Here is a 25,163-nt window from a genome sequence, read left to right as displayed (position 1 = left end):
ATGTAAAGAAATGCCCCCAAGTGAGGGAAGGGTCTGAACGCTAATGGAAATAGTTATTGCAAAGCCTACACACTTTACAAGACACACATGTCTCATTTGTGGTTTCTGTATGGTTTATATGAAGTGAGTTTTCTGGCTGAATAACCTTTGATAGATCTGTGTTTCCTAGCAACTTCCATTCTCCCCTAGCTCTAGGGATAACAGATTTTAATTTTATATAGGAACGGTGGGAAAGAAAGGATTTAGAGAGAAGCAGAATTAACCAGAAAAATGCCATAGCCGCTAAGACCACTTACAACAAGAGCAAACAGTCCCGCAAACGTCAGGGGGTCCTAAGAGTTTCCCTCCATGACAACCTAATCCTAATGCTGGAGCATCAGGAAAGGTTGTGTTCTAGAAACTATCCTTACTAAGGCAGGCAGCATCTAATATATTTGGGGAATATTCCTTAAGAGAAAAGGCTAATTTTTTAACAGTTTTTAGCTAATCTTAAAGGTGATCATCTTCTGATAATTTTTATTTGTCCATAAGTCCTTGGTTGATAAAACAAAGTAAATGAGGTTATCACTGTATGTGCTGTAGCCACCTAGAGTACTTAGCAGAAAAAGGAGCAATCTTTTCATGGCAATAAATCACCATAAAATTTAATTTAAGTGACTGGATTACCAAGCATGATGTAGGGAGAAAAACACCATGAGGGATCTGATCTGGTCATGTACAGAGTGTTAACAAAAGCCGGAAAACTCAACCTTTGGGGGACAGCTTTTTGATTCTCAGATCAGCTATCCATCTCTTGTTGCCTGAGTCAGCACAGAAGCATAGTGTGCAAATGTGCCCCCAAAAGCAGGAGCCAAAAGCCAACAATGGAGCGTGGGGGGAGGAGGGGAGTGGATGACGTCATGAAGAAAAGAAATGTCTTTCCCAATTATTCTTACCTGTTTCTTCCAGAATCTCTGAATCCTTTAGCAAAAGGGTTTCGATCAATTTTTAATCTGGTGATCTGGGAACAAAGAACATAAATTATATTTATATTAACTGACTCCTTTTTGTGTTGCTCCTGGAAAATTAACAGCAATCACTCTGTTGGTCACAGCTGTTGTTTTTATTTAGATTCTTTTAAGTCTGAGATTTGAATGGAAGTTGATATAGGACTTGGGCCTGGCACCCAGATGTCTGACCCACCTGACCCACTTCTCCCTAAAAACTGAGGTCTTCTCAGTATGTGACTGTAAACTCTCTTCTGCTCACCTTTCTTGCCCCAGAAAAGGTGATAAATCACTTGCATAGACACACAAAGGCATGGAACTAGAAAACTGGGCAATGGTCAAGTCCGTGGTACATGACCCACAGGAAGAACTTGAAAAGCCCTTGTTGGGTGAATGAGCGAGTAAGCAAGTGAGTGAATGGTGAACAAATGGAACCAGTCAATCCAATCCAACAGAATCAGAACCTTAGGCAACCTGCCTCAACCTGAAAGAACCATTAATTGACCGGACTTACCATCTCACTCTAGTTTTCCCTCCCTCCCCTCGAGATGGTTCCTTTAATGACCTAAAATGTTCTTGTAAAAGACACCAAAAGTAGCTACACTCTTCTCAAGGTTGCACCCAAAAGAAAATCTATAAACAAGGGACTCAGTGGGGCAGGCTACATCCAGTCTCCAAGGCTTACAAGCAAATCAGAAGACATGAATGACTGTGTGACCCAGGCTAGATGGGTCCTTAGGAGCCATCTGGTTCAACCTCCACTCACAGCATAAGCCCCTCTCTATCACATCTTATCTTAGCCCCTCGAACTCCTCAGCGAGGGTTGTATATACCATCCCCGTGCCCCCAGACTAGACCAAGCCTGGCCAACAAATTCCACATGTGTTCTTACATTTCCACTTTCAGTCTTGGTCATGGGAGGCATTTTTGATATTTTTGTCTAAACCAGATGTCAATGACTCACTAGCTTCAAGCAACAGAGACTTCGGGGTGGGGGTGAGGGAGCTCAGGGAAGGAGGCAAGGTGCTTTCAATGGAAGGTGATTGTAGGAAGAAGGGAATCTCATCATTAAAGATGACCTTCCCATTTCTGATTATTGCAGAACTTATCACCAGGACTGCTGAAGTTATTTCTTACACTGCAAATCTTTTCCAAGTCCCTCTTCCATCTCACTGTGTCAGAGTGGAATTTCCCAAAGCTGCAATTTTTAAAGGTCTTTAAAAGGCAATGTGAGATTCTGAGCAACAGACTCTGACTTGAAAGTACCAAAGTTAATTTTTTTTTCTCCTAAAACATTCCTTGTTTCTAGACTGGCACACTAATAATGCAGCACTAATAATGTAGCAAAAGCAATTTTACATCTATTTTATAGACCAGAGCAGGAGCCTGAAGCTTTGGCTCTCTAAAGTCTAGTGTCTGCCTTGTGAATATTGTATGGACTTTAAAGACTGTCACTGCTTTTCTGTTTTTGACTTAAAATCCGTTCTTTCTTCCTCCATAATCCACAGCAATAAACCACACACCATATTTTCTTTTCAAGTTAGGGTTATAATATTTTATTTTCTCTTTCAAGTTGGCTTATCCTGTCCAGCTCATTTATGATAGGAGTTTCTGATAGATGATTGTGCTGCCATGTTGTGGGGGCCTCCACAGACCCCTGTAAATAAAATGACATTCTATTTCATGGGCCTGAGAGAAAAGGTTGAAAACCTGCTTCCCACAGCTCATTCTCTCTCAGGCCAAGAGGTCTGCATGGAGATTTAATAGAAAAGTTCCACCAAATGTTAGGAAAGACAGCACCTCTATACTTGTTTCAAAGCTTTTAATGTGAGATTTAGAGAGCTTTGTGTAGTTGCGTACCCATTATCTATTTGTCAAGTACCTTTGTGTGCAAAGCAAGGTGACAGGTGGCACAGGTGGCAGTGATACACAGTCCATATATGGCTGTGGACTGTCTGGTGCCCGCTGCCCCAGAAGCTTCTAATCTAGAAGAAAAAAGCAGATGTATACACTAACACACACACGCTAACACAAGATGGGAATTGTAAGGTTTGCAATGAAGGCAAAAGAGAGCTTCAGAGGGAGCCGTGAGAGTCCCAAGTTGAAGAGCTCTGAGAGGTTTCACCTCAGAGACAGCACATGAGCCAGGCCTTGAAGGATGTGTAGGACTTGAACGAAAAGTGCAAAAAGGGGAGAAAAGAACAAGGGAAGCATTTCATAAGACACAGCCTACGGAAGACAGAGCACTGAAGCAAAGAAGCATGACAGAATGAAGGGCACACGAGAAGCACCAAGAAGCCCAATTTGACCAGAGCACAGGATGTGGGGAGAGAGGCAGCAAAAGAGAGCAGGAGAGGCTGCCTGAGGCTGTATCTCAGAAAGCTTGTCTTGCCCTGTTTAGGTGTCTGTATACCCTACAGGCAGAAGAGAGTAAGTTTAGCAATATAAACTGAACTATGACCCCAGCTGATGCTCACGCTGACCACTTTGGTGAGGTCTACCCAACCTCTAGGTAACACAGACAATAATTTGGAGGAATAAACCAATGTATTCTCAACTTCAATGATCCACAGTCCCACGGTTCCCATAGGAAGAGCCAGCCTGGCGGCATCCACTCTCCAAGAGCATCTCATATAGCATAGAAAGGGAATGCAAATGACCACTGGGCCACCAAGCCTGCTGTCCTGTGGAAGACAAGGATGTGACATGAGGCAGATTCTTTTCAAGAGGAAAAAGAAGTAAGAGATCTTCCCCTTCCGCCTCAGCAGAGTATGAAAAAAGAGGAAACAGACAAGAGGGAAGCCAGCAGGTGGACTTGCATGTGCCTTAGCTCCCTACTCAAACCAAAATCCAGGGCTGCAGGAGGGGAGCTTCAGAGGAAAACTGGCAGGGCACACACACACACACACACACACACACACACATGCAGGGCCAGCTGCATCCAAGTAAAAATGCCGCCTGGTCTGAAGAATCAGGAAGAGGACAAGTTAGCCTCTCCAGGCCTCCTATGGCCCTCTCTGTGGGGGAGTCAGGGACTTAGAGGTTCTCACATGCCATGACAGGAAAGGTAGGTGGACCTAACACAGAGGCACTACAGCCTGGGCAGGAGGCCAACAGATGACCCAGCTGAGCCCGAGGTGAGGCTGAGCCAGCCGGGGAGGCCCAGGAGGTCCAACTGAGGCAAAAACGTGACAGCACAAGTTCAGCAGTCTTCTATCAATAGAGCACATCCACACAAGGGACCCAGAGTAGACATGATGGTCACCAGCAGAGGCCAGTGAGGCCCACAGCAAGGGACCCACATGCTACCGCGTGAGGACTCATAATCCCTGCGGCCTCTGCCCAGCGCACACACCACACATCTAGAGGCCATCTGGAGTAGTGTGGGAGACTCATTTAAATAGTCCATTTCCAACCCTACTCCATGATTTATGTTTATCAACTAGACCCAAATATGGCTGTCAGTCTCCATCTCCCCACCTTCAACCAGAACACAGTCCTCCCTTCACTAAAACTGCTACATATAACTTCAGGACTAATCTCTCTTCTTCCATCCTTGCCCCTGTCCAGTCTACACAGCAACTCAAGTGATCTCTGTTAACATGTATGTAGACCACGTCATTCTCATCAGTGGCTACCCCTCTACTCAAAACTCAACCCAAACTCCTTGGCTGGTCTTGCAGGGCCCCTGGCTAGCTCCTCACCCCCACCCACGCCCCCCACGCCTGGGCCACAGGCTCCTGTCAAGCTCGGCTGCTCTCAGAGCAGAAGTGCATCAAACTCAGGCCCCTCACACTCACTCTACTTCCAGTTTAAAAAAAAAAAAAAAAAAGTTCTTTTCTATGCTCTTCACAGAGCCGATGCCTCGTCCTAATCTCAGGCTAAATGTTGCCTCCTGAGAAAGATCCTCCCTGATCATCCCTCCAAAATAGGATGCTTTCAGGTAAGAACCAGGCCTATTTCCTACACCATAATATTAAGAACCTAACATGACATGCTCTTTGGGCTCGATGAATATTTGTTCCATGAGTGAATGAGTGAGTGAGTGCACGACTAAATAATGTGGGAAAGAATTACCAGTCGCAAAGCCGTAACAAGCCTTAGAGAATACAGACCAGACAACTCCCTCGATCCTATCTGCTTTCACTGCAGCACCACAGACAGAAGTCTCAAATGTCCTCCTGGGCAGAACAAGGTCTATTAATTACTGTCCATGCAGCTAAAACTATTCGGCAGCGGTCATGTTCAAAACCTGCTCCAATGACAAGGAGGAGACATGGAAAGCACAGAGATTGGGGAAGCATTTTCCTTCCTTGATTTGATTTCCATTATCCTGATTTGTACAGTCTGCATCATCGAAGACCGTAGCACACGAAGACGTGGTTGCTGGCTTGCCACCTTTGGTTTTAATCATTTTCACTGACTTTTTGCCTGGAAACGTCCAGACAGTTAATAAATGAGGTACACCTCCCAGTGCACAGTGCAGACATAAATCGCACAACCTACAAAAAAAATGAAACTTCAATATCCTGCGTATGATTTTACAATACCAAGGCTGAAAAGGCCTTCCCTTTTTAACACTCTCTTATTCTTTTTTTTTTTTTAACCATACTGCTTTGAAAGGTGTTCATCAGGGAAGGAAAAAAAAAAAACTCAGCCCATATGAAAAGTAAAAAATAAAAAACCTCTGCACTGATTTGACTGGAAAGTTAGAGCACAACTGGCTCGATAGTTTAGGACATAATGAGTGGCTCAGAACTCTTATTGGATTTGCTTACACAAACCTGGCTGTGGTTTCAGACTTCCTATCTGGTTCATGTAGCCAATTCTCATCAAGAAATAAGACTGTGTTACCTAAGGAGAACAGGGCTGTGTCTTTTTGAAATCTAGTTTCCCGTTTGGGGAAAAAAAAAAAAATCAAGGTTCAGGAGTCCTTTTCCCCTTAGAGAAGACAAAGACTGCTGCAATGGAAATTTCCTGCTAATTCCATGAGGACATGTTGGCGTCAGCTTCTTTCAAGAAAAAGCATACAGTGGAGTCACCTTTATTCCCACCTCTGCCACTTTATTCTCCATGATGAGAATCTGGGCATGGTGTACCTTCGTCTCTGTCTTAGGCCTGCCAAGTTGGCACTCCAAGAGCAAATAATAGTAATAATAACTTCAGTATGCTAGCAGCCCTGGGAGTCTATGGGTCAGTCAGCAAGAGCGGGAGGAAGGAACGGGAAGCGGGGGAAAGAAAAGCATAAAATATTTCATGAAAATAGAAACTCTTTCTTCACATTTCACGACTACTTATATCCAAAGAAGCAGTACCACAGCTATGTAAAGAAACTGGTAGTGGAGGTGTGTTGGCTAATTACTCATTCGGTCCTTTTCCAAGCACACATTCAGTGCTGTGCACCATGTCAGACACAAATGCCTTAGAATTACGCAGATGGAAGGGTCCTTCTTAATTAGTGGTTTCTGGGCTTCAGGACAATTCTAATTCCCTCCCTCCAGGGAGGGAATTTGAGGGATCAACATTGATACTCCAGGTCTTTATCAAACAAAAAGAATTATATCTATCTAGGATCTCCTGCCACCATTATTTCATAAAATAAGTGACATTTTAGTATCAAAAAGGTTAAAAGGACAAAATAAGATACAGTCTATTTAAATGAATGCTTACAGGTATAAACCGCCCCATCCTGCCTTTATCTTTCCCATCTTTTGGTGGACTATAAAAAATGTCTCCATAGACTGGCAGCTGAAAAGCAAACCACCGATTTGCAAATAAGGATTCGGAGGTGGAGGGATTTGTCAAAAGCAGTACAGTCTGTCTGGGGCAGACCAGGTTGAGAACCTGAGTCTCCTAACTCCCAACCTACTGTTTTCTACCATATCATACCATGTTTTGAGAGCAACAGCGTCTGGTTCTCAAAAAAACTCAAAATATTGAGAGGAAGATTGGCCATGCACACAGCTTAGAAGGTGACAGGATCAAGAGAGATCCTAACAGTTCAATCCTAACAGTGCACTAACAGTTCGATGAGGGAAAGCTCATTCACAGCTGAAAAATGCATGGAACGTTTTAGGGGAAAACGTCAGGAATGACTGTGTTTGTACTGAACCTGAAGAATAGGAGGAAGATAGACAGATAAAGACAAACAGAAGGGTCATTCCTGGAAGGACAATAGCACGAGCAAAAGCAAAGCTGCTACAAAGTGCAAACAAGAGTAAAACTCTAACTAGATTGCTGGACTCTTGTGGATGTGTGATGACGACTAGCAGGAAATAAGCCTAGTTTGTAGCTGGAACTAGCTACAGAGGACCTAACCGAAAGACATGAGATCTCGGGCTCAAGATCTCGGGCCCTTCGGCACTGAAGAGCTGACTATTTTTGACAGAGGAAATGATGTGATCAGAGCTGTGCTCTAGAAGACCCATCCCTCAGTGAATATGTGATGGCTCAGGAGACGTTAACCACACAGTCCAGGTGACTCAGCTAGAAACTGTCACAACAGCCTAAAGTGGAGGGAGGGTAGGCCCAGAGCAAGGGCAGAAGCAATAAGATGAGAAAGAAGAAAATATTCCATCAGTAGAAGCAACAGAGTTTAGTAACGGATTGGATGTGTGGAGGGTCAGGTGTCCAGCCAGCCTCAGTGGCAAGATGGAAGCCAACAGGAAACACAGGTTTTAACAATGGAGAGGACTGGCAGGGTTGACAAAGGAATAGTATAGCTTGGAATATCTTGTTTACAAGCAACAAAACACCAAGCTCCCACCTTTCAAGTGTGGACTTGCCCCAACACTATTGGTCTCAGCTGTTGTGGGGGTTAAAAAAGAGTTGACAGGTAGGAACCTTTGAATAATTTTCAATACTTTATGTATTGACCATGTCTGCTTGAAAACAACAAAATCCCCACCCTCAACTAAAAACATGCAGGAAAAAAAAAAAAGAAGGAGAAATTAGGATTTCAGAGCTTAATAGAGAACTCAGAAAACAGAGGCCAACCCATAATTTTCTTGAAGAAGAAATCAAAACCCAGAAAGAAAATACCTTGCTCAGAATGACATAGATAGCTAGTAGTTCGTTTAGGATGAAAACCCAAGTCTCTAAATGGCTAGCCCACTGCCTTTCCTTAGGAAGACTGGATAACATTTCACTTCAATTCCATTCCTTGCACTGTCCTTCCTTCACTGTGTTCCTGAACACAGTGTGTGACCCCCCACCACCACCACTGACTTTTCCTCTTTGCTCTCTCATGCCTCCTAACCATTCCCTTAAAAAGAAATATGTGAAGTAAATAATTTTGCCATAAAATCGTAATCGTTCTCATTCAAGACAGTTGAGGGAAATAAAAACACAGTAGTGGGTGATCTAGCTCACAGAAGAGAATGGTTTATGCTACCTGCCATCTCTGAGACAAGTCCGAAAATGATTGCTGGGTAACAGGATGCAGACCTCCAGACTCCTGGGGGAAAGACCTGAGGTTAGTGTGCTTTACTAGAAGACACTGTGTTATATGAAAGCCCATCTACACAGCCAAAGGGAATGTTAAATAATCGTGTTCCTTGATGTATCCAGGGACTAAAGACTTATTAAAGACTTATTAAATGGGCAAAAGCTGCTATCTTGATGTCAAACAGGGCAGAAGTGACTATGTGATCATTTATTTTGCATGTCAGCACATCATGAATTCACCAACATGACATCAGAACAGAAAGATCAAACTGGTTACCTATTGATTATAATACCTTAGAGAGACAATGCAGGTCCTCCAATTCCCAACAATCCACTTTCTCCTTAATAAGCAATTTATTCTGGAAAACTGCCTCTTCTCCCCACTCCCCTCCATGCCTGTGCAGACCCAGCCATTGACCAATGTAGGATGACTACTAGTGATCAGAAGCTGGGTTTGTGCCAGTGACTTTATGCGTGTTCCTTCCTCTAGTTCTTGTCACTCACTCCATGAGGCTGGGACATTTTCAGGCCAGGAAACACTGAGGAAGGGAATTAAGAAACTTGCTCAGGGGGCCGCTTGGGTCGCTGAGTGGGTTAAGCCGCTGCCTTCAGCTCAGGTCATGATCTCAGGGTTCTGGGATCGAGCCCCGCATTGGGTTCTCTGCTCAGCAGGAAGCCTGCTTCCCTTCCTCTCTCTCTGCCTGCCTCTCTGCCTACTTGTGATCTCTGTCTGTCAAATAAATAAATAAAATCTTTAAAAAATAAAAAAAGAAAGAAACTTGCTCAGGATCATACAGTTCTCCAGTGGAAAGGTCAGAAATCAAATCAGGTTGTTACCAAAACCCATGAATTTAATCATACACAAACCACCACTGCCCCCACCCCAGTCCAAATGAAGACAAAAATATTTATACGAGTGGAATGTCCTCAGACATGGGCACGCTGTGAGGAGATAGAAGAAGTGAGAGGGATTTCAGGCAGCCATGTTTTCTTCTTCTTTCACTGACATTGCCACGGTGAGTTGTGGCTTTTTAATCTCAGCGTGGGTAACAGTGCTGACCCTCGAGGCCTCTACAACTGATCTGTGGGAGGCAGCAGAATGTTCATTCACCAGTGTTCTAGTTTGCCCTACAAACTAGATTCTAAAGTTGCAATATTTGTTGTCACATCTCTGCCTTCACGAGAAACTAATGATTAAAATGGTGGCTGGGTGTCTTGGGAAAAAGTCCATCAGTTTTTCAAAGAACTTAGACTTGCGCTCCTTCTCTCCTGAACCACAGTTAATTCCAAGGTTCCAGTCACTCCAAAAGGCATGTATGTGTTGCTGCACTATCTTGTTTCAGAGCTTGAAAAATCTTGATTATTAAAGATTCGTGTAAGGACCCTCCATGGACTCTGCTATTTTACTACCTAAGGAGTTTGAGGGCATTCAAGAGTTTTTTTAAAAGGGGCCAAAGCAAACTACAACTCTTCCTCTCCTTTAGATCAAATGTGGCAACCACAAGGAAAATTGGAAGTTGGGAATGACTTACAGCAGCTTAGGGAGCCCAACAAGAGTATAGGACATGTCTACAGACTAAAGCGTTGTTGCATATCAAATTCCTCTGGAAGCAAAGAACATCTCAGAAGTCTTATGCAAATGTACTGTGAAAGACCAAAATGCTCTATGTGAACCAAAGTTTCTATCACTCACCTTCACTTGCCTGGCACATAGTAAGCACTCAATAAATACTTAGTACATGAATATTTTCCCTCTATTTCTTTCTTTGTCAGAACACTAATGTAGTATCCAACACAAGTATTGTGGCAGAAGTTCATTTTGCTCCAAGCAGCCCCAAAATAAAAGTATACAGACTTTCAAGCAAAATAAATAAGCAAAAACTCTTATTTTCAGAAAAGGATTCACTTCAGGATCCTATTAATTAGGCAAACTGCCAAAAGATGAAATACAGTCTAATTTGGAAAAAATGAGATTTATACGCAACTTTCCGGGAACTGCATAAAGTGAGATCACTTCTAAATCCATCTACTCACGCTTCTCAAATAAGGAACGATGTCTAGAATGCCCACAATTCCAGACGTGGTGTCTCTCTTCTTCTCTCCATATCCCACCTCCACATAATTCCCCCATTAGTCTGGCCAACTCTTTTTTTTAATTAAAGACTTATTTATTTTTTGAGACAGAGAGAGAGCACACAAGCAGGGCGAGCGGGAAAGGAAAGGGCAGAGGGAGAAGCAGACTCCACTGAGCAGAGGGCCCAATGTGGAGCTCAATCCCAGGACCCCAAGATCACGACCTGAACGTAAGGCAGATGCTTAACCGACTAAGCCCCCCAAGCACCCCAATCTTGGCCAATTCTTATGTGTGTCTCATCATCAGAGAGACACATCAGAGCTCTTCCAGGAAAACTTCCCTTGTTCCCCAAATGCAAGAACAGCTGGTCCACATCTCTGTCACTAAATTATTCCAGTTTTATCATTAGTATTTACGTGTCTTTCACTCACCTAAAACTCTCCTTTGCTTCTGGAGAAATAAGTCCTAATCTGCTCAATTTCTCTACTGAACTTGGACTATTGTAGGTTCTCAAGTTCTCAAACATTTATGGAATGAGCAAACATATTGCTGACATAAAAACACAGATGTTAGGGTGTGGCTGGTGATCACACAGAGGTAAATTTAGTCTGATAGTGTAAATGGAAGCAGTGGGTCTTCAATGGAGTTTGAGAGGCTAGATGACTTTGATGTAGCTGCTTCAGGGATACCCAGAAAACTGCAGAGAAGGTGGAAGGAATGAATCAAACCTTGGTACTTGCAAAGGAATAGCAAATGATGTGGAACATTTGCCAGGATGCAGGACAGACCATGAACACAGGTGCGAGTACAGAGAGACATGAAAATGACTCAGGAGATGCGGTCCTCCTGGTCAAAGATTTTGTCTTTGATCTAAATCTAGACTAGAGCAGCTGCTACCAGGCATCACGGCCTTGTCATCACCAACATGACATCTGCACAGCAAGCCTGGCCCCTCTCATTCCAGTTCCTCAGTGTCCTGTCGAAGGACCAAGGATTTCTTACTGAAGGCATGAACAAGCTCCTTTAAAAGCAGATACAGCAGGATTCTCTCAAAGGTGGCCTCTTACCTGCTGGTTCTGGTAGGCTGTGACTGTGGTAAACACGGTCTCAGGGAAGTTGAATGTTTTCACTCCATCCCCAACGGGGACAGGTTTGGTGGGTGAAAGGTCACTGCTGAAATCCTTGCGGATCACGTGAACTCGAGGTTGGTATTTGTGCATCGAGTGCAGGATGATCTGAAATGAGAAGGGGCCACATGATGCCAGAGTGGCTCAAAGGTCCCCATACCTTTTCAAGCCCTCATGCAAATACAACCGCAGGATAGAAGCATTATAGGAAGAACACAGATTGGGGGTGGGTGGGGGGAGATGTATAAGAAACTGGAAGCCAGTGTCCTTGCCTTGACTGGACAATACTAAACAACTGTCCCAATACCAGAAGACAACACTCCACTAAAAGGTCTCAGAAACTCTATGGGACAGTGGCTCCTTCCTGCTTCAAAGTTTCATCACAGGCTCATGCTGTCTTTAAATTCTATAAGCTGTTATTTGCACTTTGTTAGCAAATTTATGACCACTCACTGTGAGAGTGAACAGTATATGTGCATTCTCCCTTCCTTGGAAGAATGTCATTTCCTTAAAGATAAGAGCCATGGCTTTAGTGTTTCAATCTTCCTGCAGCCCCGAGTCTGGACCCTGGCATTCAGCAAAAGTTCTATGTATGCCTTGCCACTAAAGATAAATTAATAACATCAAGTGTTCTAATTATACCTAGACCTGTTCTTCTTTTAAAAATGCATAAATTTCTTGACAAATCAGCCTAAACTGTCACTTAGCTGTTTCTCTGAGTTTATCGCCTTGTGAGTTATTCCGCTGACTGTTGTGATTTCTTTCCCATTTTTAAGCTTGTCCTGTGTTTCTGTCTTCAAACTCTCCCCCAACTAGACTGTGGGATCCTGGAACGTGAGAACTCTTGTCTGATAAACACAACCTAATGTCCAGCAGACGTTTGCTCAATGTGAGATTTGTAATAAATGAAATTTCACCAGAGGGGGAAAAAAAAACTTATAGGCCTACTTACTTAAAATGACTCCAGTTGGCACAAAGCTTCTTATTTTACCTATTTGAAAAATCCTAGGGCTAGTCAGTTCTAGAGACAAAAGGGGGGAAGAGGGAGATGGATGGGATTCTTTGACTCACATGTCCTTGATCATCCAACTCGTTGTTGGTCAGCTTGAGTTTGTCGAAACTGACCACCTGTCTCATCCAGGTGTCTCCAGAAGCTAGAGAATCAGGGTGTATATAAACTCTTGGGGGTACAGGGGAGTCTGCATTGCCAGCCACCATCCATTTGGAGCTGTGGTACACGTATCTGAGGCAGAGAGGGAGAGAGGGAGAGAGGAGAGATCAGAGACAGATACGGAGAGGGAACAGAGGCCCAGAAAGCCAGTAGAGATAGGAGTCAGGAGAGACAGAGAGATGAAAAGATGGAAAACAGTAGGGATTAAACAGAGAATAAAAGAGAGAAAAGCAGTAGGGTAGAGGACCAGAGACAATCAGATAGAGATGGGGAAAAAAAAAAAAAAAAACGGAGAAAGAGGTGGGGTGGGGGAGGGCAGCAAAGGGTTGTGGTTAATGATCAAAGCTGCAGCACTCACAAGGAAAACATTCTCACAGTCCTTTTTCTTTCTTCTCCCTCTCCTTGCCTTGCACCCCTGTGTGCACACAGGCATCCTGAGCCCACGTGTCTAGCTATGGAAAAGGTATTTTACTGCAACCTTTCACCTCTCAAATGCAAACCATATAATCCGCGGGCCACTTGTTCAGGATTTGGTTCCTTATTAAAAACATCTTCCATATTGTCCTATAAAACACAGCCATGTGCAGAGACCCTCCAAGCCTCTCACTTATTAACCATTTCCTTACTGAGAATCTGAATTTTGAGGCATTTCTATGAAAACGGAGTGTCTCTGCCTCAGTGCAACCATTCCCAGAAACACCACAAAATCTTCCCAGTTAGTGTTTTAGTGTTTCATTGAACCCAGTTTTGAATATCATTATCATCATGACTTTCCCACAAAGCCCCCGAAAATGAGATGTTGTTAGTAGCAAAGGAGGTCAGTTTTCCAGAGTTTGCCGATTGCCCTGTAGTTCTAAAGAGAGCGCTCTGTGGATCTGGTATCTCCCTGCTTCTCACTTACAAAGGATCACACAGGACCTGGACGGTAGTGAACACAGGCACACAGTCCAAATCACAAGATCCTCTAAAACAGACCGGAAACATCTCCTGTCTTAAGTCATGCATCCAGATCAGCTCTCTCTTGTCCAGCTCTCTCCCTCTTCCCCACTAGTCCTCATCTTTCCCGTTCATTCATCTCTCCCCACCTACCTCATAAGTTCAGGGCCAAGTTTCCAAACATTTAAAAAATGAGCTATGATTCACTGATCTGACTGACATCTCAAGAGACAGATTAAGCCACAGCTTATTCAGAGAAGAACTATGTGTAAGCCATCCAAGGGACGTAGACAGTGTGTTGGACTGTAATGACTCTGAAGGAAGGTTACTTAACAAACTCACTCACAACCCATACTGATAAATAATAATTCTCCTTTCCTAAATGTTCTTCTTGAAATCTTACCCAATTCTCCTCTTCTTCCCCTCCATCATCCACAGGGTGGCGATTCATTAGATATATGATAAGTATACTGCACTGGTCCACTTCTCCTTTGCCTCTCCAAAATAAATCATCTCAACTCGTTCAGCAATTTCATAAACCAAATCATTCAATATGTTAATCACTTTTAATGTTACGTGAATTAATTTTAGACCTAATATCCATTTGATTTTTGCAACCCTGAAAGACACTATACAGCCCCACTCTGTCCAGAGATAGAGGGAGGATTCCAGACAAAACCGTTACTAAGTCCTGATTTCCAATCATGAGGGACTACTTCCCACATGGTGCTTTGCTACAGACTATTGGCATATCCTCCCTCCGTGTTCCCTGTACAGTGCATCATACCGGGCACTATAAAAATGGTTCATCTAATGAGTTTAAAGAACTGTCTTGGAATGTTGGTGATGTCCGCAATTCCAAACCCCAGAATCATCATTACCTGTATCTTTTATTGTCCACAGGCACAATGTCCATTGCTATGTAATACTGCTGGTGTGGGTCCAGGCCAGTGATTTTCACTCTCATGGCAGGAAACATCCTCCTATGAAGGGCAATAGGCAGTAAACTCAACAGTCAGAGGGACAGAAGTCACAGGAATAAAAGCTTAGAGAGTTTCTTCTTATCAAGAATGCTAAGCACACCAAAGTCCAATTCCTCTAATTCCCAAGTCGGCTGCTTTTTTTTTTTCACTTTGCAAATTATTACTACAAAATAAGCTAAGTATTCATTGCTGAAATAGCACCATTTCTTAACTTAAATTGATCTATTTGATGGTTCATACACTCGAAGAACTCATATCATACCCTGATTTATATTATTAGTTAATCTTTTTTTTAAAGATTTTTTTAAAATTTATTTGACAGATAGAGATCACAAGTAGGCAGAGAGGCAGGCAGAGAGAGAGGAGGAAGCAGGCTCCCTGCTGAGCAGAGAGTCAGATGCGGGGCTCGATCCCAGGACCCCGAGATCATGGCCTGAGCTGAAGGCAGAGGCTTTAACCCACTGAGTCACCCAGGTGACCCTTATTAGTTAAACTTTAATGTGATTAGGTATCCACACACACATTTCCTATCAGACTATACCATTCTTGAAAATACTTACACTCTTACACTTCACATACTTGAATAACTTATGCATTCATAAGCATAAGTCAAGTAGCTTATCACAGTCAAGTAGCTTATCAAAGTCAAGTAGCTACTTGACTTTCATAAGTCAAGTAGTTTATCACAGTTGATTACAGGTGATGATGAAATTTCTGATTGATTGAGTCTATGTAAAAGTAATCTCTCAAGAAAAGAAGAGAAAAGGAAGAGGCTACCGTTCCCCAAACAAAGGGCCAACAAAGTTGAGGGTTTTTTACTACATAAAACTGTTGAAAATTTTCTGCAAGTTCTCAGGCTGTCAACATGTGTCAGAAGGAGGACTCTGTGGAATAGGGAGCAAATACCAAATGAATTCTAGTGGCCTCTGGGCAGTACCTTGTTTCTACCACAATGGCTTGTTAAACTTGCCAAAGCAAGCGAGGTCAGGATATGGCACTTTACAACTACTCTCATAATTGAAGAGGAGGAGAGGGAGCAACCCAGAAGAGTATTGAGTTTCAAGGGTCTAGAATAAAATTCTCCATTCTTATTTAACCATAAGAAGGAAGAAAAACATCAAACTCTTTTGTATGTCATTCATTTAGGAGTCAGACATAAAAAGTGCTCAGTTCAGAAAATGTGGATTGCCTGAATGTGCTCTAGGGTACTTGTACACAAAATGCTGCATTAAGCTTAACCATCTGGGGCCAGTTAGTTGAGCTGGGCAGAGCACGGTGCTAATGAGGTCAAGGTCACAGGCTTGATCCACATACAGCCTAATTGGCTTTGCTCCATTTCACGGCCATAGACCATACCCTGACCCCAGGCAGCCATCTTGAATATGTGCCCTAGTTGTTTACATGAGGGGCTTTCTGTGCTAGCCACACACTGCACTGCTCACCAGAAGCAATCAAAATGCAAGTGTCCTATGGTAGTAGATCAGTGGCATCATAATCCTATTTGGGGGAAGGCACAAGAGGGACTACAAATCTTTATAGGAATGATAGCTAGTTCTTAAGTATTTACAAAGAATAATATACAACCATTCCTTTCTTCCTATTTTATAACTTTTCAGAAGCTTCTATTGGTATATCATTCTGGATTTTCTACCTCTAGCTTCACAAGTTTAATTAGAAAGCATTATATTTTAGTCTTATGGTGAGCTAATGAAATCCAATGATGGACTTCTCATAATCACTAAATCTAGCATTCACTACAGAGTAAGCAATTTAATCTATGTTAATTCTCTCCAAAAAATTTGGGAATCTTGATGTATATACATTTACATTTAAACATTTAAACCTTCTTAATAACAATGACTTATGATTGTCTTATACTTATAAATGGTTGGAAGAAAGTCCTCTCACTTGCTACCTGAGGTAAGAAAATGTGGTTCCTCTCAGACATCTACAGAGGCTGTGTTACATTGAAAGAGATGAATGTCTTTTCTTCATGACTCCAAGAAAAAGGGTAAAGTGTTTCTAAATTCAATACCTGTTTTGTTCGGAACACCCACATGACTTTGAGTGGAAGAGCTACCCATTTCTTACCAATACCCAAGTTCTAAATGAAAGAGAGGTGTGACTTTGGAGAAGTTATTTGACTTTATCACCTAAGAAACAAAGAAAAGGGGCTATATAATCTTTAAAGTGCCCTCTTGCTTTGAAATTCTATGACTACATTTGAATTCTCTTCCTAAAAACTTACCAAAAGTTGCTTTTTCTTTTTGCCAGTATTTTAGCACAGAATATCAAGTGAAGTCATAACACCCTAGGGAAAAATTAATCTTTCATATTTATAAAATGAGATGTGTTTGGTTTTAATTTTATGGTTAAATTTAGGCCAATTCTTTTGTCTTCCAAACCCATTAATCCCTACAAGCACCTCTGTCCATGGTGCTGATTCTACAGATTATGTTGGTACATTAGAAGATTGAGGGCTCTGTAGCCTGCAGTAGTTCTGAATCAGCAGGATGACAGTTTAGGGAGTGAGAAGTAGATGGTAATGAAAATCTCAGCAGGAAAAAGGAACAGAGAGTCATACAAAACTAATGTAACTAAGAAAATAAAAATTGAGATTAAAATTGGAAAGGACATTATGAAGGAAAAGGAAGTGAAAAGGAAGAAACAGACTTGAGGAACTGGAAGGAGGTGAAGAAAAGTCAGAGAAGAGAAGTCTTTCTTTGTGTGTTCTTGAGTTGTTCCAGAATTTCTTGAGCAGAGTTACATGGAACAATGGCAAAGGCTGATGCAATCCAATAAAGGAAAAATGAATAATATACCTAAACCTCAACAATGGGATATGACTAAAGAACAAAATTTAGGGGTGCCTAGGTGGCTCAGTGGGTTAAGCCTCTGCCTTCAGCTCAGGTCATGATCTCAGGGTCCTGAGATCGAGCCCCACATTGGGCTCTCTGCTCAGCAGGGAGCCTGCTTTCCCCTCTCTCTGCCTGCCTCTCTACTTACTTGTGACCTCTCTTTCTGTCAAATAAATAAAATCTTTAAGAAAAAAAAAAAGAACAAACTTTATAAGTTTGTTCTGGGAATATCCAGGTAGGTATCAACTGAATTTGTGAAGTAAGAGATGTGGAAATGAAAGCACTGCAGAACAAATCATGAAACAAGGTCACAGGAGACCTGTGAAAAATGTGTTTGGGTGAATTGAATTCACGGAAGTGCAAAGAACAAGGGAACGATATCAGAGATGATATTGACTGGGATATATAAAACCCCCTGTAGAGAGTGAGAACCCAAAATTAAAAAACTGGAAAATCTCATAGGCAAAAAAAGTAATATTTTCCCCTATCTCCAAATGAACCCCCTTGTCAAAAACTAAAAAGAATAAAAACTTTTTCCTTGAATTGCTGTTTCCATCTAAGTCATAAGATCTCAAAATGTAGGCCAGAAGTAGACTGAAACCCAAGCAACAAGAAAGAGATGGTATTGGAAATAATTCCCCTTCAGAGGTGCTCCTCCTAAGAAGCCTTTTACTGATTTTATTCATCACCAAAACTTAGAGAAGGAAGAAGGTTCCAAAGGAGAAATAAAAGGAACAAGATTTCAGGTTCATTTTGACCTCATGTTTTTGTGATGTCTTATTATATTGGGAGCTTTCTCTACATGCATTCAAATGCTCTTTTACTTTAAATGTCCATGTTCATGAAGACAGCTTATGACCAATTGGGTGGGTCTTTTTGGTCCCCATGACATGAGACTATGTAGATTGGCTTTGAAAACATGAAAAGAACATAAATGTTTTAACTTTAATTAACTATTCCTATATACTCAAAAGCTTAGTCCAAATTTATTTTTATTTAAACCATTTTCAGTTTTAATCCAAGGGGCAAAAACTACAACCAACTACAACAGTGTGGAATTTTAAACAGTTAAGACCATTGTTTTAGACCCAGACAGATTTGTGTGGAATTCTGGAACTGCCCTTTATTATCCGTGACTTTAGTTAATTAGTTAATTTAGTTAATTAACCTCTTTCAGCCTTTGCATCCTCATCCATGCATGGGATTATTATATCCTATCTCAGAGGATTCCTGTGATGTCTAAATGACATAATGTATTTTGAGTATCCAGCACAAAACAGATGCCTAACCATGGAAAACTGAAAGATGCCAGTGAAGGAATGGCTTAATTAAAAGTGTTTATTTCAAGAGAAACTGTATTTTAAAAACTTTTATCATCCTACATAGTTATGCAACAGTTTCCACTGGGTTGCCATTAAAGTTTTGTAATAATTTCAAGCCAACAATAAAACACATGGATCAGTAAGAAGGGCTCAGACATGTACCAAGCCCTATTCTTAACAAAAAAAAAACCCAAAAAAAAAAAACTCTTATAAAAACATCTGGCTGCTTTTAGTGCTTTAGGAGATGCAAGCTGTTGTTTGGGGAGCAAGATTTTTCTCTCAAAAAACACTGGGTGGTGAAGTAACACTTGCTTTGGAAATCTATCATGTGGTCCTTATGTACCATCAATCTCCCATATGGGCTGAAATACATTTGTAGGCAGAAAATGTCTGTAAGTGTAGAGGTGACTTAGAGATTGGAATGGCCCTTGGAGGAAAACAGCAAAATCACAGTAAACTCAAGATCACTTTACCAAGATGTCCATATGCAGAAAAGTGAGCACAAGTAGCTCTGACATCACCAAAACTACCTACCGCAAGTAAGTGAAAAGAAAAACATGTAACAGCTCCTACTTTTGGTCTCCATTCTTAGAATCTCGCCATCCAAAGGAACTTGTCCTTACCTGCCTGCTTTGGTGATGATCATCTCAGTTCCAATGTCATGGAACCTCTTCCAGAGGTCAGCGCATTGGAGCTCCACCTGAATCTCTTCCATGGAAGACATGGCAGCAGGCACAGGGCCTGCAGCACCAGAGCCCAAGTCAGGGTGAGTGTCAAAGGAGCAGGAAGTCCGCTCGGTGAGCACCTCAGAGTCTGAACCAGTGCTTTGTTCGGAATCTGCAAGATAAACAATCAAGTCTTAGGTGAGAAACTGCTGAGCCTCCCTCACCCCCACTTCTCTGCTTTGGTGACTTAAAGCTGGGAAGCTCCAGAGCACAGCATTCAGGGTATTTTATTATTTCTTTTACGGTTTGTTTTTGTGATTTATGACCATCTTTTAGGGTTTGCGTTTCCAACATGACATCTGGCATTTTAGCAACAGCTGAACAAAACTGGTCCACAACAGGCAACATAAAGAGTACTAATGTCACCATGGTGAAGCGAAGAAGCCAAACAGGGACAATAAAATAAATGCCAAATTAAAAAATAATAATGATAATTACAGACCACAGCTCCATATCTAGACAATTTCACTGGGGGCTGGGGTGGGGGATGGGGCTCAATGCTAATAATGTATTCTTTAACGTTCTACTACTAAGCGTCATTGCCCATCCACCAGTAATTTTTAAACAGAGCAAATTTTTTTCTCTATTTATATATCCTGGTCATCAAAAGTAAAGAAAAGTTGTTTGGGATCTTTAGAAGCACTTTGTCATGTATTTGAGTAAATGGCTTTTCCTAAGAGTCCAATCAGGCCATTTTGGATGGAAAAAGGAAAAAAAAAAATGTCTGTTGTAAGGCATATGGAAAAAGTTACCCAAGAAGGCGGTCGAAACAAAAGGAATAAATGAGTTCAGGAGACACCTTGATTGGTTTCTGAAGTATGAGCAGAGGGGAGGGGTGATCCAAACAGGAAGGTAGGATTGAGAGCAACCAAATAAAAAGTTGGCATGCTGTGCCAGATGGTCCTTTCTTCCTGTGTCTCCTATACTCACGAAGGGGTTTGGGGCGGGGGGGTGGGACACATAGTGTGATAGAGAAGGCTGGAGTCAAACTTACCAGGGAATTTACTGTAATTTTTAAAGCATTTTACTCTTAGAGGCTCAGTGCCAAGAATCTTATCTCCTAAGATTTTCCAAACTCAGATTAGCTGATACAGTCTTCTTAGGTCAAACGATATTGCAAACTAAGCCTGAGAACCTATTTCCCCAACCCTCCCTTAACATCTAGGATTCTGACTGCTTCCCATGTCGATAAACACATGCACAAATAAAGGTGACTGGTGGGTGCTGTCAAAGGTCAGAGCCTCTTGGGCATCTGTCCTTGATAACAGAAGGATGAAGAAGGATGAGACAGAAAGTCAGACCATTTTGCTGCCATCCTCACTTACCTGCAGCAGGTTTCTAGACCTGTGAAAACCCATCCCACAGGACCTTCCCATCTCCTTCCTTCTAGCCCTGATGTCTTCCTCTCTCAAACCCAGGCAGCATCACTGGCAAGTCTGCCACAATGCTGCCAGCGCTCACAAGGAGCAAAGTGACATTTTTTTTCCATCCTCCCCAGTTCCCCACCCTTCACTTCTGAAGACATTCAGGGTACTGCAGAACTGAACCAAGCTCCGAAATGACAGAGAAGTCTCTGCCCCAAATCTAGTTTATCCACAATCACCAGTCCAGTCACCATCTTCACACACACAAATGTATATACATATGTGTGTGTTTGTGTGTGTGTGTGTGTGTGTGTATAATGTTTTACATGTCCAAGCATATAATCTTATACTTGGCACTAAACAGGGGCTAACTTTGGTCGCCTTCAAGCACAGAAAAGTGGAGCTGCTCTTTTAACATGGAAGTTGCTGCTGCTGAGGGATGAATCTCCATCCTCGCCTGATCCTGTATGCCTTTCCGCTCTAAAGCCATAGTATCAGCATCACACACTCGGCCAAACACGGGAATTCTGATCCCCTGAGACATGGATTCCCAAATCCCATTGTTTCTGTGACATGCCAAGAGCTCCTCACTTGCCACAAGTATTGTGAACTTTTCAAAAACTTCTCAAAGCAAGAGTTTTAAAAAATAGTCTTGTCCTACCTTTGGGAGCAAAGTGGTATGAAATCCGCTTATCATAATGTGCTATGATTATGAAAAAGTTGGAAGTTTTGGACATGTGATTTCTCCAATGAGTGTTTAGGAAGAGGAGGGAAGGGAAAGGTATCACTATGCTAACTGATAATTTTTTAATGGTGGCCAAACAGGTTGAGATTTGAATGGGGACTATGGCTGGAGAATGAGGAAACCAGAGACTCTACTCTCAACTCACCATGTCATCTGAAATAAAATGGGAGCTCAAAGTTTAACACTAAATGGACTCTTAGTTCATTTAATAATGAATCACCTGGACAAACCTATTTCCTTATCATGCATTTAGAAGGACTGAGCTGAAAACTTTTATAATCTCTTCCACCTCTAAGGACTTGGAGAGTGTTAATGCATACTTTCCAATGCAACTTTCAGGGATAACCCAGGAAACCTCAGTTAGAAGCATCAGATTAAAACTGCTTGGGCAAGACAAGTTAAATGAGGAGAACGTCTGAGGGCTCAGATTCACGTTATCATTGAGGTTAAAGAAACCAGTGGGCATTCTGTTTATAGTTTCAATCAAATCAATCAATAAGCACCTATCAGCATGTGGCCCTATATGAGGTACCAGGTAGATAATTTGAAACAGAATCCCAGACCTTGAGAAGTTTCCCAGTTAGTGTTGATTAATTATGTGTTTATTGGGTGCTTACTATGTGCCCAGCACTGTGCTAGCAGAATGAGGCTCTGCCTCAAAGTATTTACAGGACCAATGGAAACTGAGCACATTCACAAATAGAAACCAAGACAAGTACTACCACATAATTTTCCATACCACTGCATATTGCCTTGGATGTCTCATAGGAATCCAGCAAAGACAGGGATCTCAGAAAACTGGAACAGTCCTGGGGAACTCAGGCTTACTAGAAAAGAACTAGATGAGACGTGGAGGCATAGGCAGTATTTGCCCAGGAAGAGGATTTTCAGACACAGCTATTTGTTTCCCTGGAAGTGTTCTGTGCTTCTAGATTCTCACTCCCTCACAAAATAGAGTGATTTTAAATGCAGAATACAGGCATCAGCCCACATTTTCAATAACATAAAGTAAGCTACCCTATAATACCCTTAAAATAGGGTTAAGACCAACCCCTTAGGTAAAAATAAAACTGAGTCCTTTGTAAGATGTGTTTCTAAATCATAGTCATATCAAATATTTAGGCTAACCAGGTCATTTATTCCAGCTAGTAATCAGAATGCATAATCAAGTTAACTCATTCATGAATATAAGAAATGCAGATTAATTTCTGCATTTCAATCAAATGGATCCATTTAGAAATACAGCCAGTGCCTTGAATATCAGAACACACCTCTGCGTTTTCAAGCTTTTTTATTCTCCGCAATTTGTAACTTCCTGCCTTAAAAAAAAAAAATAACTGTTAGGAACTCAGTTGAATGACCTGGAAAGACTTCTTGGCTGTCAGATGTCTCTTGTGGATAGCATTTGAACAGGGAAGTTTTGGCAAATCAGGAACATAAATGATAAAGTTATATATAACTAAGGAAGTTAAAGAAGACTTGAGAACTTGCTTGGATCCAAGTTACAAGTCACTGGAGAACATCGTATGACTCATACAGTCAAACTGACATGTCTATTACCATCCCCCAAAATCCCTAAACAATGGGGTGCCTCGGTGGCTCAGTGGGTTAAGCCTCTGCCTTCAGCTCAGGTCAGCTTAGGTCAGGGTCCTGGGATTGAGTCCCGCCTCGGGCTCTCTGTTCAGCAGGGAGCCTGCTTCCCTTCCTCTCTCTCTGCCTGCTTCTCTGCCTACTTGTGATCTCTGTCAAATAAATAAATAAATAAATAAATAAATAATCTTTTTAAAAAAATAAATCTTTAAAAAAATTCCCTAAACAAGAGATTCTAACCATCAGCTCATAGTGTCACTTGTTTTCTATCGCTGACGTATTTCATGTTGATAAAATGGACACAGTAACACTAAGTTCCCACAGAAAGTTGGGTTTAGCTTACAGCAAGTTTTCAAGTTTCAATTCATGCAAAATAATAGCAATAAGAAAATAGTTCCTCCATCTACATTTTACACATTATTTAATATATCCTTCCATTAGATGGGGTAGAAATGGCATAGTTTTATATCCATTATATAAATGAGGTAATTAAGACTAAGAAAATTAAAAACAACATGACCTAGAAGGTAAGTTTTCTGCCTCCTGATCTAACGATTTGATCTCTCCCAAGATCGTATTGGGCTCAACCCCAGCCAAAAGAACCAGCAGTTCTGTAATAACCCTCAACTATTATAACCATCCTTACAAATGAAATGGCTTAATATATTTGATCCTGGCCAAGTCACATAACTATTCTGGCCCTCATTATCCTTAATCATTTTAACACAGCACATACACATTTAATTAGAGGTGCTATAAAGTCCCTCTTAAGTCTAATGTGTACTGGATCGATTAGCAGTGCAGCTTAAAGACCACCAAGTCTAACAACAGCAACTCAACCATGATAAGTTGAGTTGGTTGGCATGCACAGAAAATGCCTAATTTATGTTTATTTTGACCTAATATCAAAACCAGACACTGTTAAAACAGATTTCACAGTCTTCCAGGCAATTTTTGTCTCCACTTAACTAATAATTTTGAGGAATGATTCATTACTACAGTGAATAGAACACATTTATGCCTGGGGCTCGGCTGTTCACCATGAGTGGGGTGTTGGAGAGTCATTTCATTTCACAGAGCCTCAGTTTCAGTATCTTTACTATTTCCTTATCTTATCTATTACTATTTCCTTATCTTTACTATTAGGGACTAGAGGAAGATATCTCCTTGCTTAGAAAATTATATTTATAGCTTTATGATAAAATAGAAATTAACGATTCTGTTGATAACAATGCTAGTGACTTGGGACTGTGAGACAAATATAATCCCACAAGAACTATCCCAACCAAAGGGTTAATGGTCAACATCTATTAAACACTTACTAAGTATCTGATGCTCAGCTAAGACTTTATTATTTAATAAAACAAATCTAAGCGTTATTATTATTATCTCCATTTTATGTATTATTGACACCAAAATCCAGATTACATCAGCTCCACCTCCTGGGGACTGCAGGCACATAAGACTACATTTACTTCCACTTCTATTTCACAAAACGTTTCTGTTTTTTATAGATCAGGTTATAGAATAATAGACCAAGAGAGAGAAAATAGGTTCTTGCTCCACAGGAGCTCACAATCCAATTTCATAGGAAAGGATACGCAAACTGTTAAAGAAGACTGGCTATGATAGGTGTTCCAATAGATATGAGAGCAAGGCATTAAGGAGCTTTGAAGAGCAAGCAAGTCAATGATTTGGGATCAAAAAGACTTCACAAGGTGTAATTTGCGGATCGACTTGAAATAGAAGTTCAATATGAGCACACAAAGAATTTATGGGGATGGAATTTAAGTTAGTGGGAAGAGCATCAGTAAGGACTTGCCATTTTTAGAGATT

General features: G+C 41.5%; 1 protein-coding gene across 1 annotated transcript in view; it reads right to left on the bottom strand.

Moving 5' to 3' along the window:
- The window catches only part of TBX15 (T-box transcription factor 15), a 102,586-nt gene that overhangs the window by 27,322 nt on the left and 50,101 nt on the right, over positions 1 to 25,163 (bottom strand). The window contains exons 2-6 of the mRNA XM_045979346.1: positions 19,527 to 19,740; positions 14,622 to 14,723; positions 12,705 to 12,876; positions 11,574 to 11,741; positions 936 to 1,000 (exon numbers count right to left, since the gene is read on the bottom strand). Coding sequence (XP_045835302.1) covers positions 936 to 1,000; positions 11,574 to 11,741; positions 12,705 to 12,876; positions 14,622 to 14,723; positions 19,527 to 19,740 — 721 coding nt within the window. The remainder of the gene's footprint in view (positions 1 to 935; positions 1,001 to 11,573; positions 11,742 to 12,704; positions 12,877 to 14,621; positions 14,724 to 19,526; positions 19,741 to 25,163) is intronic.

This window comes from Meles meles, chromosome 1, assembly GCF_922984935.1.
Source record: "Meles meles chromosome 1, mMelMel3.1 paternal haplotype, whole genome shotgun sequence".
Taxonomy (NCBI): Eukaryota; Metazoa; Chordata; class Mammalia; order Carnivora; family Mustelidae; genus Meles; species Meles meles.
Note: the sequence above shows the minus strand (reverse complement) of the source record. Positions and strands in the feature narration are given on the sequence as shown.